Below are 13537 nucleotides of genomic sequence, written 5' to 3'. Positions count from 1 at the left end.
GTTCTCTGAACTCTGAGGAAATGAGGAAGGATTAGAGAAAATTAGGAAACAAGGGATGAAAGGAAGATGGGGAATTCTGTGTGACTCACTGTAGGTTCTCTGAGCTGAACTCTGATTCCAGGAACTTGAGGAACTGGTCTCGTCCTGCCGGATCCTTCAGAGCTTCATCTAGAGAGAAACCCCACTTCCTCACCCTCTGTTGACTGGGGTCCTTACTGAGGGGGGGGAGAGAGGGGTTAGGGAGGGAGGGGAGAGGGAGAGAGGGGTTAGGGAGGGAGGGGAGAGGGAGAGAAAGATAGAATTCATGAAAGATCAAAATATATAAAAATAAAGAAATAGAAAAATGAATACTTTGATATCAAACAGTCTCAAACAGTCTCAAACAGTCTCAAACAGTCTCAAACACCATGCCGACGTTGGACAAGTGGTGACAGGGAAGTAGAAACATTGACAGCACAGTACTGTAATGGCAGCATATCATTTAAATCTCTGCAGGACATTTCCCTAACCTGTACTCAATATAATTAATACATTTATCCGGATTATACATTAGACACAATGATTATATGTCTGGGTTGATTAACCTCAAGGGTTCCAGAAGAACGACACAGTGCTGGGTAACAGCGTAGTCTAGCCCTGGAGATATCTTTTATAACTGTATTTAATAATAATATATGAACGATAGGTCGTCATTGCCCTTCGGTCATTTGTAAGTCTAAAGGGGATTATGTGAGACACAGCATAGGCGAGATAGATAGCTATCTGTAACTCTGGTACTTTGAAGGCACTATATAGGAAGGATATTGGACGATAGCTTGTCCTTGCCCTGTGTTCCATTCGGTCACCGAGGTTGATTTTGCAGTGAGTGGTTGACTGTGGGTTGATTGAAAAGCCATAGAAAAGGCTGTGGGATAGAATAGGGAAAAGCTTTGCTCCCTGGGAAGTCTATTTCCAGTGAGTTTGGGTGTTTCCTTCTGTAGTTGATGCCTTTGCAACCCTGCAACCAAAGACCTTTTTTACAAGATTTTACTATTACTTGATTCTAGGCGCTGTGGTTCTCACCTGGCTTCCAGGTCCCAGAATGAGAGGTCGTCACTGGTCCAGGGGTTGGAAGGTTCTGGTGACATCACAAATGGGTCATACTCCTGGTACTGCTCTGTGTAACTCATCAGACTGAAAGCAACACAACAGACAATACTCAGAGATGGACATTGTGAAGACTGACACACGATCAGTCAGATATCAGTTCTAGGCCCGCACAATTGGCCCAGCGTCGTCCGGGTTTGGCCGGGGGAAGCAGTCATTGTAAATAATATTTTTTTCTTAACTGACTTGCCTAGTTAAATAAAGGTCAAATAAAAAAATATATTAAAAAAATAGGTGGAAACTGGTGAACCAACAGTAGTTTAGGTTGAAACTGGTGAGCCAACAGTAGTTTAGGTGGAAACTGGTGAGTCAACAGTAGTTTAGGTGGAAACTGGTGAGCCAACAGTAGTTTAGCTGGAAACTAGAGAGTCAACAGTAGTTTAGGTGGAAACTGGTTAGCCAACAAAAGTTTAGGTTGAAACTGGTGAGCCAACAGTAGTTTAGCTGGAAACTGGTGAGCCAACAGTAGTTTAGGTGGAAACTGTTGAGCCAACAGTAGTTTAGGTGGAAACTGGTGGGCCAACAGTAGTTTAGGTGGAAACTGTTGAGCCAACAGTAGTTTAGGTGGAAACTGGTGAGCCAACAGTAGTTTAGATGGAAACTAGTGAGCCAACAGTAGTTTAGGTGGAAACTGGTGAACCAACAGTAGTTTAGGTGGAAACTGGTGAACCAACAGTAGTTTAGGTGGAAACTGGTGAGCCAACAGTAGTTTAGGTGGAAACTGGTGAACCAACAGTAGTTAGGTGGAAACTGGTGAGCCAGCAGTAGTTTAGCTGGAAACTGGTGAGCCAACAGTAGTTTAGCTGGAAACTGGTGAGCCAACAGTAGTTTAGATGGAAACTGGTGAGCCAACAGTAGTTTAGGTGGAAACTGGTGAGCCAACAGTAGTTTAGCTGTAAACTAGAGAGCCAACAGTAGTTTAGGTGGAAACTGGTAGGCCAACAGTAGTTTAGGTGGAAACTGGTGAGCCAACAGTAGTTTACGTGGAAACTGGTGAACCAACAGTAGTTTAGGTGGAAACTGGTGAACCAACAGTAGTTTAGGTGGAAACTGGTGAAGCAACAGTAGTTTAGCTGGAAACTGGTGAGCCAACAGTAGTTTAGGTGGAAACTGGTGAACCAACAGTAGTTTAGGTGGAAACTGGTGAGCCAACAGTAGTTTAGGTGGAAACTAGAGAGTCAACAGTAGTTTAGGTGGAAACTGGTGAGCAAACAGTAGTTTAGGTGGGAACTGGAGAGCCAACAGTGGTTTAGGTGGAAACTGGTGAGCCAACAGTAGTATAGCTGGAAACTAGAGAGTCAACAGTAGTTTAGGTGGAAACTGGTTAGCCAACAAAAGTTTAGGTTGAAACTGGTGAGCCAACAGTAGTTTAGCTGGAAACTGGTGAGCCAACAGTAGTTTAGGTGGAAACTGTTGAGCCAACACTAGTTTAGGTGGAAACTGGTGGGCCAACAGTAGTTTAGGTGGAAACTGGTGAGCCAACAGTAGTTTAGGTGGAAACTGGTGAGCCAACAGTAGTTTAGGTGGAAACTGGTGAACCAACAGTAGTTTAGCTGGAAACTGGTGAGCCAACAGTAGTTTAGGTGGAAACTAGAGAGCCAACAGTTGTTTAGGTGGAAACTGGTGAGCCAACAGTAGTTTAGGTGGAAACTGGTGAGCCAACAGTAGTTTAGCTGGAAACTGGTGAGCCAACAGTAGTTTAGGTGGAAACTGGTGAACCAACAGTAGTTTAGCTGGAAACTGGTGAGCCAACAGTAGTTTAGGTGGAAACTGGTGAGCCAACAGTAGTTTAGGTGGAAACTGGTGAGCCAACAATAGTTTAGGTGGAAACTGGTGAACCAACAGTAGTTTAGGTGGAAACTGGTGAACCAACAGTAGTTTAGGTGGAAACTGGTGAGCCAACAGTAGTTTAGCTGGAAACTAGAGAGTCAACAGTAGTTTAGGTTGAAACTGGTGACCCAACAGTAGTTTAGCTGGAAACTAGAGAGTCAACAGTAGTTTAGGTGGAAACTGGTGAGCCAACAGTAGTTTAGGTTGAAACTGGTGAACCAACAGTAGTTTAGCTGTAAACTAGAGAGTGAACAGTAGTTTAGGTGGAAACTGGTTAGCCAACAGAAGTTTAGGTGGAAACTGCTGAGGCAACAGTAGTTTATGTGGAAACTGGTGAGCCAACAGTAGTTTAGGTGGAAACTGGTGAGCCAACAGAGGTTTAGGTGGAAACTGGTGAGTCAACAGTAGTTTAGGTGGAAACTGGTGAACCAACAGTAGTTTAGCTGTAAACTAGAGAGTCAACAGTAGTTTAGGTGGAAACTGGTGAGTCAACAGTAGTTTAGGTGGAAACTGGTGAGCCAACAGTAGTTTAGGTGGAAACTGGTGAAGCAACAGTAGTTTAGCTGGAAACTGGTGAGCCAACAGTAGTTTAGGTGGAAACTGGTGAACCAACAGTAGTTTAGGTGGAAACTGGAGAGCCAACAGTGGTTTAGCTGGAAACTAGAGAGTCAACAGTAGTTTAGGTGGAAACTAGAGAGTCAACAGTTGTTTAGGTTGAAACTGGTGAGCCAACAGTAGTTTAGCTGGAAACTAGAGAGTCAACAGTAGTTTAGGTGGAAACTGGTGAGCCAACAGTAGTTTAGGTGGAAACTGGTGAGCAAACAGTAGTTTAGCTGGAAACTGGTGGGCCAACAGTAGTTTAGGTGGAAACTGTTGAGCCAACAGTAGTTTAGGTGGAAACTGGTGAACCAACAGTAGTTTAGGTGGAAACTGGTGAGCCAACAGTAGTTTAGGTGGAAACTAGAGAGTCAACAGTAGTTTAGGTGTAAAATAGAGAGCCAACAGTAGTTTAGGTTGAAACTGGTGAACCAACAGTAGTTTAGGTGGAAACTGGTGAGCCAACAGTAGTTTAGGTGGAAACTGGTGAGCCAACAGAAGTTTAGGTGGAAACTGGTGAACAAACAGTAGTTTAGGTGGAAACTGGTGAGCCAACAGTAGTTTAGTTGGAAACTTGTGAGCCAACAGTATTTTAGCTGGAAACTGGTGAGCCAACAGTAGTTTAGCTGGAAACTGGTGAACCAACAGTAGTTTAGCTGGAAACTGGTGAGCCAACAGTAGTTTAGGTGGAAACTGGTGAGCCAACAGTAGTTTAGGTGGAAACTTGTGAGCCAACAGTAGTTTAGGTGGAAACTAGAGAGTCAACAGTAGTTTAGGTTGAAACTGGTGAACCAACAGTAGTTTAGCTGGAAACTTGAGAGTCAACAGTAGTTTAGGTGGAAACTGGTGAGCCAACAGTAGTTTAGGTTAAACTGGTGAGCCAACAGTAGTTTAGCTGTAAACTAGAGAGCCAACAGTAGTTTAGGTGGAAACTGGTGAGCCAACAGAAGTTTAGGTGGAAATTGGTGAGTCAACAGTAGTTTAGGTGGAAACTGGTGAGTCAACAGTAGTTTAGGTGGAAACTGGTGAAGCAACAGTAGTTTAGCTGGAAACTGGTGAGCCAACAGTAGTTTAGGTGGAAACTGGTGAGCCAACAGTAGTTTAGGTGGAAACTGGTGAGCCAACAGAAGTTTAGGTGGAAACTGGTGAACCAACAGTAGTTTAGGTGGAAACTGGTGAACCAACAGTAGTTTAGCTGGAAACTGGTGAGCCAACAGTAGTTTAGGTGGTAATTGGTGAGCCAACAGTAGTTTAGGTGGAAACTGGTGAGCCAACAATAGTTTAGGTGTAAACTGGTGAACCAACAGTAGTTTAGGTGGAAACTGGTGAACCAACAGTAGTTTAGGTGGAAACTGGTGAGCCAACAGTAGTTTAGCTGGAAACTAGAGAGTCAAAAGTAGTTTAGGTGGAAACTGGTGAGCCAACAGTAGTTTAGGTGGAAACTGGTGAGCCAACAGTAGTTTAGGTGGAAACTGGTCAGCCAACAGAGGTTTAGGTGGAAACTAGAGAGTCAACAGTAGTTTAGGTGGAAACTGGTGAGCCAACAGTAGTTTAGGTGGAAACTGTTGAGCAAACAGTAGTTTAGGTGGAAACTGGTGAACCAACAGTAGTTTAGGTGGAAACTGGTGAGCCAACAGTAGTTTAGGTGGAAACTAGAGAGTCAACAGTAGTTTAGGTGGAAACTGGTGAGCCAACAGTAGTTTAGGTGGAAACTGGTGAGCCAACAGTAGTTTAGGTGGAAACTGGTTAGCCAACAGTAGTTTAGGTGGAAACTAGTGAGCCAACAGTAGTTTAGGTGGGAACTAGTGAACCAACAGTAGTTTAGGTGGAAACTGGTGAGCCAACAGTAGTTTAGCTGGAAACTAGAGAGTCAACAGTAGTTTGGTTAGAAACTGGTGAGCCAACAGTAGTTTAGGTGAAAACTAGAGAGTCAACAGTAGTTTAGGGGGAAACTGGTGAGCCAACAGTAGTTTAGGTGGAAACTAGAGAGTCAACAGTTGTTTAGGTGGAAACTGGTGAGCCAACAGTAGTTTAGGTGGAAACTGGTGAGCAAACAGTAGTTTAGCTGGAAACTGGTGGGCCAACAGTAGTTTAGGTGGAAACTGTTGAGCCAACAGTAGTTTAGGTGGAAACTGGTGAGCCAACAGTAGTTTAGGTGGAAACTGGTGAGCCAACAGTAGTTTAGGTGGAAACTAGAGAGTCAACAGTAGTTTAGCTGGAAACTAGAGAGTCAACAGTAGTTTAGGTGGAAACTAGAGAGTCAACAGTTGTTTAGGTTGAAACTGGTGAGCCAACAGTAGTTTAGCTGGAAACTAGAGAGTCAACAGTAGTTTAGGTGGAAACTGGTGAGCCAACAGTAGTTTAGGTGGAAACTGGTGAGCAAACAGTAGTTTAGCTGGAAACTGGTGGGCCAACAGTAGTTTAGGTGGAAACTGTTGAGCCAACAGTAGTTTAGGTGGAAACTGGTGAACCAACAGTAGTTTAGGTGGAAACTGGTGAGCCAACAGTAGTTTAGGTGGAAACTAGAGAGTCAACAGTAGTTTAGGTGTAAGATAGAGAGCCAACAGTAGTTTAGGTTGAAACTGGTGAACCAACAGTAGTTTAGGTGGAAACTGGTGAGCCAACAGTAGTTTAGGTGGAAACTGGTGAGCCAACAGAAGTTTAGGTGGAAACTGGTGAACCAACAGTAGTTTAGGTGGAAACTGGTGAGCCAACAGTAGTTTAGGTGGAAACTTGTGAGCCAACAGTATTTTAGCTGGAAACTGGTGAGCCAACAGTAGTTTAGGTGGAAACTGGTGAACCAACAGTAGTTTAGCTGGAAACTGGTGAGCCAACAGTAGTTTAGGTGGAAACTGGTGAGCCAACAGTAGTTTAGGTGGAAACTTGTGAGCCAACAGTAGTTTAGGTGGAAACTAGAGAGTCAACAGTAGTTTAGGTTGAAACTGGTGAACCAACAGTAGTTTAGCTGGAAACTTGAGAGTCAACAGTAGTTTAGGTGGAAACTGGTGAGCCAACAGTAGTTTAGGTTAAACTGGTGAGCCAACAGTAGTTTAGCTGTAAACTAGAGAGCCAACAGTAGTTTAGGTGGAAACTGGTGAGCCAACAGAAGTTTAGGTGGAAACTGGTGAGTCAACAGTAGTTTAGGTGGAAACTGGTGAGTCAACAGTAGTTTAGGTGGAAACTGGTGAAGCAACAGTAGTTTAGCTGGAAACTGGTGAGCCAACAGTAGTTTAGGTGGAAACTGGTGAGCCAACAGTAGTTTAGGTGGAAACTGGTGAGCCAACAGAAGTTTAGGTGGAAACTGGTGAACCAACAGTAGTTTAGGTGGAAACTGGTGAACCAACAGTAGTTTAGCTGGAAACTGGTGAGCCAACAGTAGTTTAGGTGGTAATTGGTGAGCCAACAGTAGTTTAGGTGGAAACTGGTGAGCCAACAATAGTTTAGGTGGAAACTGGTGAACCAACAGTAGTTTAGGTGGAAACTGGTGAACCAACAGTAGTTTAGGTGGAAACTGGTGAGCCAACAGTAGTTTAGCTGGAAACTAGAGAGTCAAAAGTAGTTTAGGTGGAAACTGGTGAGCCAACAGTAGTTTAGGTGGAAACTGGTGAGCCAACAGTAGTTTAGGTGGAAACTGGTCAGCCAACAGAGGTTTAGGTGGAAACTAGAGAGTCAACAGTAGTTTAGGTGGAAACTGGTGAGCCAACAGTAGTTTAGGTGGAAACTGTTGAGCAAACAGTAGTTTAGGTGGAAACTGGTGAACCAACAGTAGTTTAGGTGGAAACTGGTGAGCCAACAGTAGTTTAGGTGGAAACTAGAGAGTCAACAGTAGTTTAGGTGGAAACTGGTGAGCCAACAGTAGTTTTGGTGGAAACTGGTGAGCCAACAGTAGTTTAGGTGGAAACTGGTTAGCCAACAGTAGTTTAGGTGGAAACTAGTGAGCCAACAGTAGTTTAGGTGGGAACTAGTGAACCAACAGTAGTTTAGGTGGAAACTGGTGAGCCAACAGTAGTTTAGCTGGAAACTAGAGAGTCAACAGTAGTTTGGTTAGAAACTGGTGAGCCAACAGTAGTTTAGGTGAAAACTAGAGAGTCAACAGTAGTTTAGGGGGAAACTGGTGAGCCAACAGTAGTTTAGGTGGAAACTAGAGAGTCAACAGTAGTTTAGGTGGAAACTGGTGAGCCAACAGTAGTTTAGGTGGAAACTGGTGAGCAAACAGTAGTTTAGCTGGAAACTGGTGGGCCAACAGTAGTTTAGGTGGAAACTGTTGAGCCAACAGTAGTTTAGGTGGAAACTGGTGAACCAACAGTAGTTTAGGTGGAAACTGGTGAGCCAACAGTAGTTTAGGTGGAAACTAGAGAGTCAACAGTAGTTTAGCTGGAAACTAGAGAGTCAACAGTAGTTTAGGTGGAAACTAGAGAGTCAACAGTTGTTTAGGTTGAAACTGGTGAGCCAACAGTAGTTTAGCTGGAAACTAGAGAGTCAACAGTAGTTTAGGTGGAAACTGGTGAGCCAACAGTAGTTTAGGTGGAAACTGGTGAGCAAACAGTAGTTTAGCTGGAAACTGGTGGGCCAACAGTAGTTTAGGTGGAAACTGTTGAGCCAACAGTAGTTTAGGTGGAAACTGGTGAACCAACAGTAGTTTAGGTGGAAACTGGTGAGCCAACAGTAGTTTAGGTGGAAACTAGAGAGTCAACAGTAGTTTAGGTGTAAGATAGAGAGCCAACAGTAGTTTAGGTTGAAACTGGTGAACCAACAGTAGTTTAGGTGGAAACTGGTGAGCCAACAGTAGTTTAGGTGGAAACTGGTGAGCCAACAGAAGTTTAGGTGGAAACTGGTGAACCAACAGTAGTTTAGGTGGAAACTGGTGAGCCAACAGTAGTTTAGGTGGAAACTTGTGAGCCAACAGTATTTTAGCTGGAAACTGGTGAGCCAACAGTAGTTTAGGTGGAAACTGGTGAACCAACAGTAGTTTAGCTGGAAACTGGTGAGCCAACAGTAGTTTAGGTGGAAACTGGTGAGCCAACAGTAGTTTAGGTGGAAACTTGTGAGCCAACAGTAGTTTAGGTGGAAACTAGAGAGTCAACAGTAGTTTAGGTTGAAACTGGTGAACCAACAGTAGTTTAGCTGGAAACTTGAGAGTCAACAGTAGTTTAGGTGGAAACTGGTGAGCCAACAGTAGTTTAGGTTAAACTGGTGAGCCAACAGTAGTTTAGCTGTAAACTAGAGAGCCAACAGTAGTTTAGGTGGAAACTGGTGAGCCAACAGAAGTTTAGGTGGAAACTGGTGAGTCAACAGTAGTTTAGGTGGAAACTGGTGAGCCAACAGTAGTTTAGGTGGAAACTGGTGAAGCAACAGTAGTTTAGCTGGAAACTGGTGAGCCAACAGTAGTTTAGGTGGAAACTGGTGAGCCAACAGTAGTTTAGGTGGAAACTGGTGAGCCAACAGAAGTTTAGGTGGAAACTGGTGAACCAACAGTAGTTTAGGTGGAAACTGGTGAACCAACAGTAGTTTAGCTGGAAACTGGTGAGCCAACAGTAGTTTAGGTGGTAATTGGTGAGCCAACAGTAGTTTAGGTGGAAACTGGTGAGCCAACAATAGTTTAGGTGGAAACTGGTGAACCAACAGTAGTTTAGGTGGAAACTGGTGAACCAACAGTAGTTTAGGTGGAAACTGGTGAGCCAACAGTAGTTTAGCTGGAAACTAGAGAGTCAACAGTAGTTTAGGTGGAAACTGGTGAGCCAACAGTAGTTTAGGTGGAAACTGGTGAGCCAACAGTAGTTTAGGTGGAAACTGGTCAGCCAACAGAGGTTTAGGTGGAAACTAGAGAGTCAACAGTAGTTTAGGTGGAAACTGGTGAGCCAACAGTAGTTTAGGTGGAAACTGTTGAGCAAACAGTAGTTTAGGTGGAAACTGGTGAACCAACAGTAGTTTAGGTGGAAACTGGTGAGCCAACAGTAGTTTAGGTGGAAACTAGAGAGTCAACAGTAGTTTAGGTGGAAACTGGTGAGCAAACAGTAGTTTAGCTGGAAACTGGTGGGCCAACAGTAGTTTAGGTGGAAACTGTTGAGCCAACAGTAGTTTAGGTGGAAACTGGTGAACCAACAGTAGTTTAGGTGGAAACTGGTGAGCCAACAGTAGTTTAGGTGGAAACTAGAGAGTCAACAGTAGTTTAGGTGTAAAATAGAGAGCCAACAGTAGTTTAGGTTGAAACTGGTGAACCAACAGTAGTTTAGGTGGAAACTGGTGAGCCAACAGTAGTTTAGGTGGAAACTGGTGAGCCAACAGAAGTTTAGGTGGAAACTGGTGAACCAACAGTAGTTTAGGTGGAAACTGGTGAGCCAACAGTAGTTTAGGTGGAAACTTGTGAGCCAACAGTATTTTAGCTGGAAACTGGTGAGCCAACAGTAGTTTAGGTGGAAACTGGTGAACCAACAGTAGTTTAGCTGGAAACTGGTGAGCCAACAGTAGTTTAGGTGGAAACTGGTGAGCCAACAGTAGTTTAGGTGGAAACTTGTGAGCCAACAGTAGTTTAGGTGGAAACTAGAGAGTCAACAGTAGTTTAGGTTGAAACTGGTGAACCAACAGTAGTTTAGGTGGAAACTGGTGAACCAACAGTAGTTTAGCTGGAAACTGGTGAGCCAACAGTAGTTTAGGTGGTAATTGGTGAGCCAACAGTAGTTTAGGTGGAAACTGGTGAGCCAACAATAGTTTAGGTGGAAACTGGTGAACCAACAGTAGTTTAGGTGGAAACTGGTGAACCAACAGTAGTTTAGGTGGAAACTGGTAAGCCAACAGTAGTTTAGCTGGAAACTAGAGAGTCAACAGTAGTTTAGGTGGAAACTGGTGAGCCAACAGTAGTTTAGGTGGAAACTGGTGAGCCAACAGTAGTTTAGGTGGAAACTGGTCAGCCAACAGAGGTTTAGGTGGAAACTAGAGAGTCAACAGTAGTTTAGGTGGAAACTGGTGAGCCAACAGTAGTTTAGGTGGAAACTGTTGAGCAAACAGTAGTTTAGGTGGAAACTGGTGAACCAACAGTAGTTTAGGTGGAAACTGGTGAGCCAACAGTAGTTTAGGTGGAAACTAGAGAGTCAACAGTAGTTTAGGTGGAAACTGGTGAGCCAACAGTAGTTTAGGTGGAAACTGGTGAGCCAACAGTAGTTTAGGTGGAAACTGGTTAGCCAACAGTAGTTTAGGTGGAAACTGGTGAGCCAACAGTAGTTTAGGTGGGAACTGGTGAACCAACAGTAGTTTAGGTGGAAACTGGTGAGCCAACAGTAGTTTAGCTGGAAACTAGAGAGTCAACAGTAGTTTGGTTAGAAACTGGTGAGCCAACAGTAGTTTAGGTGAAAACTAGAGAGTCAACAGTAGTTTAGGGGGAAACTGGTGAGCCAACAGTAGTTTAGGTGGAAACTGGTGAACCAACAGTAGTTTAGGTGGAAACTGGTGAGCCAACAGTAGTTTAGGTGGAAACTGGTAGGCCAACAGTAGTTTAGCTGGAAACTGGTGAGCCAACAGTAGTTTAGGTGGAAACTGGTGAACCCACAGTAGTTTAGCTGGAAACTGGTGAGCCAACAGTAGTTTAGGTGGAAACTGGTGAGCCAACAGTAGTTTAGGTGGAAACTGGTGAACCAACAGTAGTTTCGGTGGAAACTGGTGAACCAACAGTAGTTTAGGTGGAAACTGGTGAGCCAACAGTAGTTTAGGTGGAAACTAGAGAGTCAACAGTAGTTTAGGTGGAAACTGGTGAGCCAACAGTAGTTTAGGTGGAAACTAGAGAGTCAACAGTAGTTTAGGTGGAAACTGGTGAGCCAACAGTAGTTTAGGTGGAAACTGGTGAGCCAACAATAGTTTAGGTGGAAACTGGTGAACCAACAGTAGTTTAGGTGGAAACTGGTGAACCAACAGTAGTTTAGGTGGAAACTGGTGAGCCAACAGTAGTTTAGCTGGAAACTAGAGAGTCAACAGTAGTTTAGGTGGAAACTGGTGAGCAAACAGTAGTTTAGGTGGATACTGGTGAGCCAACAGTAGTTTAGGTGGAAACTGGTCAGCCAACAGTGGTTTAGGTGGAAACTAGAGAGTCAACAGTAGTTTAGGTGGAAACTGGTGAGCCAACAGTAGTTTAGGTGGAAACTGTTGAGCAAACAGTGGTTTAGGTGGAAACTGGTGAACCAACAGTAGTTTAGGTGGAAACTGGTGAGCCAACAGTAGTTTAGGTGGAAACTAGAGAGTCAACAGTAGTTTAGGTGGAAACTGGTGAGCCAACAGTAGTTTAGGTGGAAACTGGTGAGCCAACAGTAGTTTAGGTGGAAACTGGTTAGCCAACAGTAGTTTAGGTGGAAACTGGTGAGCCAACAGTAGTTTAGGTGGGAACTGGTGAACCAACAGTAGTTTAGGTGGAAACTGGTGAGCCAACAGTAGTTTAGCTGGAAACTAGAGAGTCAACAGTAGTTTAGGTGGAAACTGGTGAGCCAACAGTAGTTTAGGTGGAAACTAGAGAGTCAACAGTAGTTTAGGTGGAAACTGGTGAGCCAACAGTAGTTTAGGTGGAAACTGGTGAGCCAACAATAGTTTAGGTGGAAACTGGTGAACCAACAGTAGTTTAGGTGGAAACTGGTGAACCAACAGTAGTTTAGGTGGAAACTGGTGAGCCAACAGTAGTTTAGCTGGAAACTAGAGAGTCAACAGTAGTTTAGGTGGAAACTGGTGAGCCAACAGTAGTTTAGGTGGATACTGGTGAGCCAACAGTAGTTTAGGTGGAAACTGGTCAGCCAACAGTGGTTTAGGTGGAAACTAGAGAGTCAACAGTAGTTTAGGTGGAAACTGGTGAGCCAACAGTAGTTTAGGTGGAAACTGTTGAGCAAACAGTAGTTTAGGTGGAAACTGGTGAACCAACAGTAGTTTAGGTGGAAACTGGTGAGCCAACAGTAGTTTAGGTGGAAACTAGAGAGTCAACAGTAGTTTAGGTGGAAACTGGTGAGCCAACAGTAGTTTAGGTGGAAACTGGTGAGCCAACAGTAGTTTAGGTGGAAACTGGTTAGCCAACAGTAGTTTAGGTGGAAACTGGTGAGCCAACAGTAGTTTAGGTGGGAACTGGTGAACCAACAGTAGTTTAGGTGGAAACTGGTGAGCCAACAGTAGTTTAGCTGGAAACTAGAGAGTCAACAGTAGTTTAGGTGGAAACTGGTGAGCCAACAGTAGTTTAGGTGAAAACTAGAGAGTCAACAGTAGTTTAGGGGGAAACTGGTGAGCCAACAGTAGTTTAGGTGGAAACTGGTGAACCAACAGTAGTTTAGGTGGAAACTGGTGAGCCAACAGTAGTTTAGGTGGAAACTGGTGAGCCAACAATAGTTTAGCTGGAAACTGGTGAGCCAACAGTAGTTTAGGTGGAAACTGGTGAACCCACAGTAGTTTAGCTGGAAACTGGTGAACCAACAGTAGTTTAGGTGGAAACTGGTGAACCAACAGTAGTTTAGCTGGAAACTAGAGAGTCAACAGTAGTTTAGGTGGAAACTGGTGAGCCAACAGTAGTTTAGGTTGAAACTGGTGAACCAACAGTAGTTTAGCTGTAAACTAGAGAGTGAACAGTAGTTTAGGTGGAAACTGGTTAGCCAACAGAAGTTTAGGTGGAAACTGCTGAGGCAACAGTAGTTTATGTGGAAACTGGTGAGCCAACAGTAGTTTAGGTGGAAACTGGTGAGCCAACAGAGGTTTAGGTGGAAACTGGTGAGTCAACAGTAGTTTAGGTGGAAACTGGTGAACCAACAGTAGTTTAGCTGTAAACTAGAGAGTCAACAGTAGTTTAGGTGGAAACTGGTGAGTCAACAGTAGTTTAGGTGGAAACTGGTGAGCCAACAGTAGTTTAGGTGGAAACTGGTGAAGCAACAGTAGTTTAGCTGGAAACTGGTGAGCCAACAGTAGTTTAGGTGGAAACTGGTGAACCAACAGTAGTTTAGGTGGAAACTGG

At 44.0% G+C, this 13537-nt stretch overlaps 1 protein-coding gene across 1 annotated transcript in view; it reads right to left on the bottom strand.

The window, feature by feature from the left end:
• Window positions 1-13537, bottom strand: part of rgs6 (regulator of G protein signaling 6) — a 191707-nt gene that overhangs the window by 16224 nt on the left and 161946 nt on the right. Inside the window, exons 13-14 of the mRNA XM_045721114.2 lie at window positions 1063-1173; window positions 90-215 (exon numbers count right to left, since the gene is read on the bottom strand). Coding sequence (XP_045577070.1) covers window positions 90-215; window positions 1063-1173 — 237 coding nt within the window. The remainder of the gene's footprint in view (window positions 1-89; window positions 216-1062; window positions 1174-13537) is intronic.

Source organism: Salmo salar, chromosome 06 (assembly GCF_965601325.2).
Source record: "Salmo salar chromosome 06, fSalSal1, whole genome shotgun sequence".
Taxonomy (NCBI): domain Eukaryota; kingdom Metazoa; phylum Chordata; class Actinopteri; order Salmoniformes; family Salmonidae; genus Salmo; species Salmo salar.
This window is presented reverse-complemented; position numbering and strand designations above follow the sequence as displayed.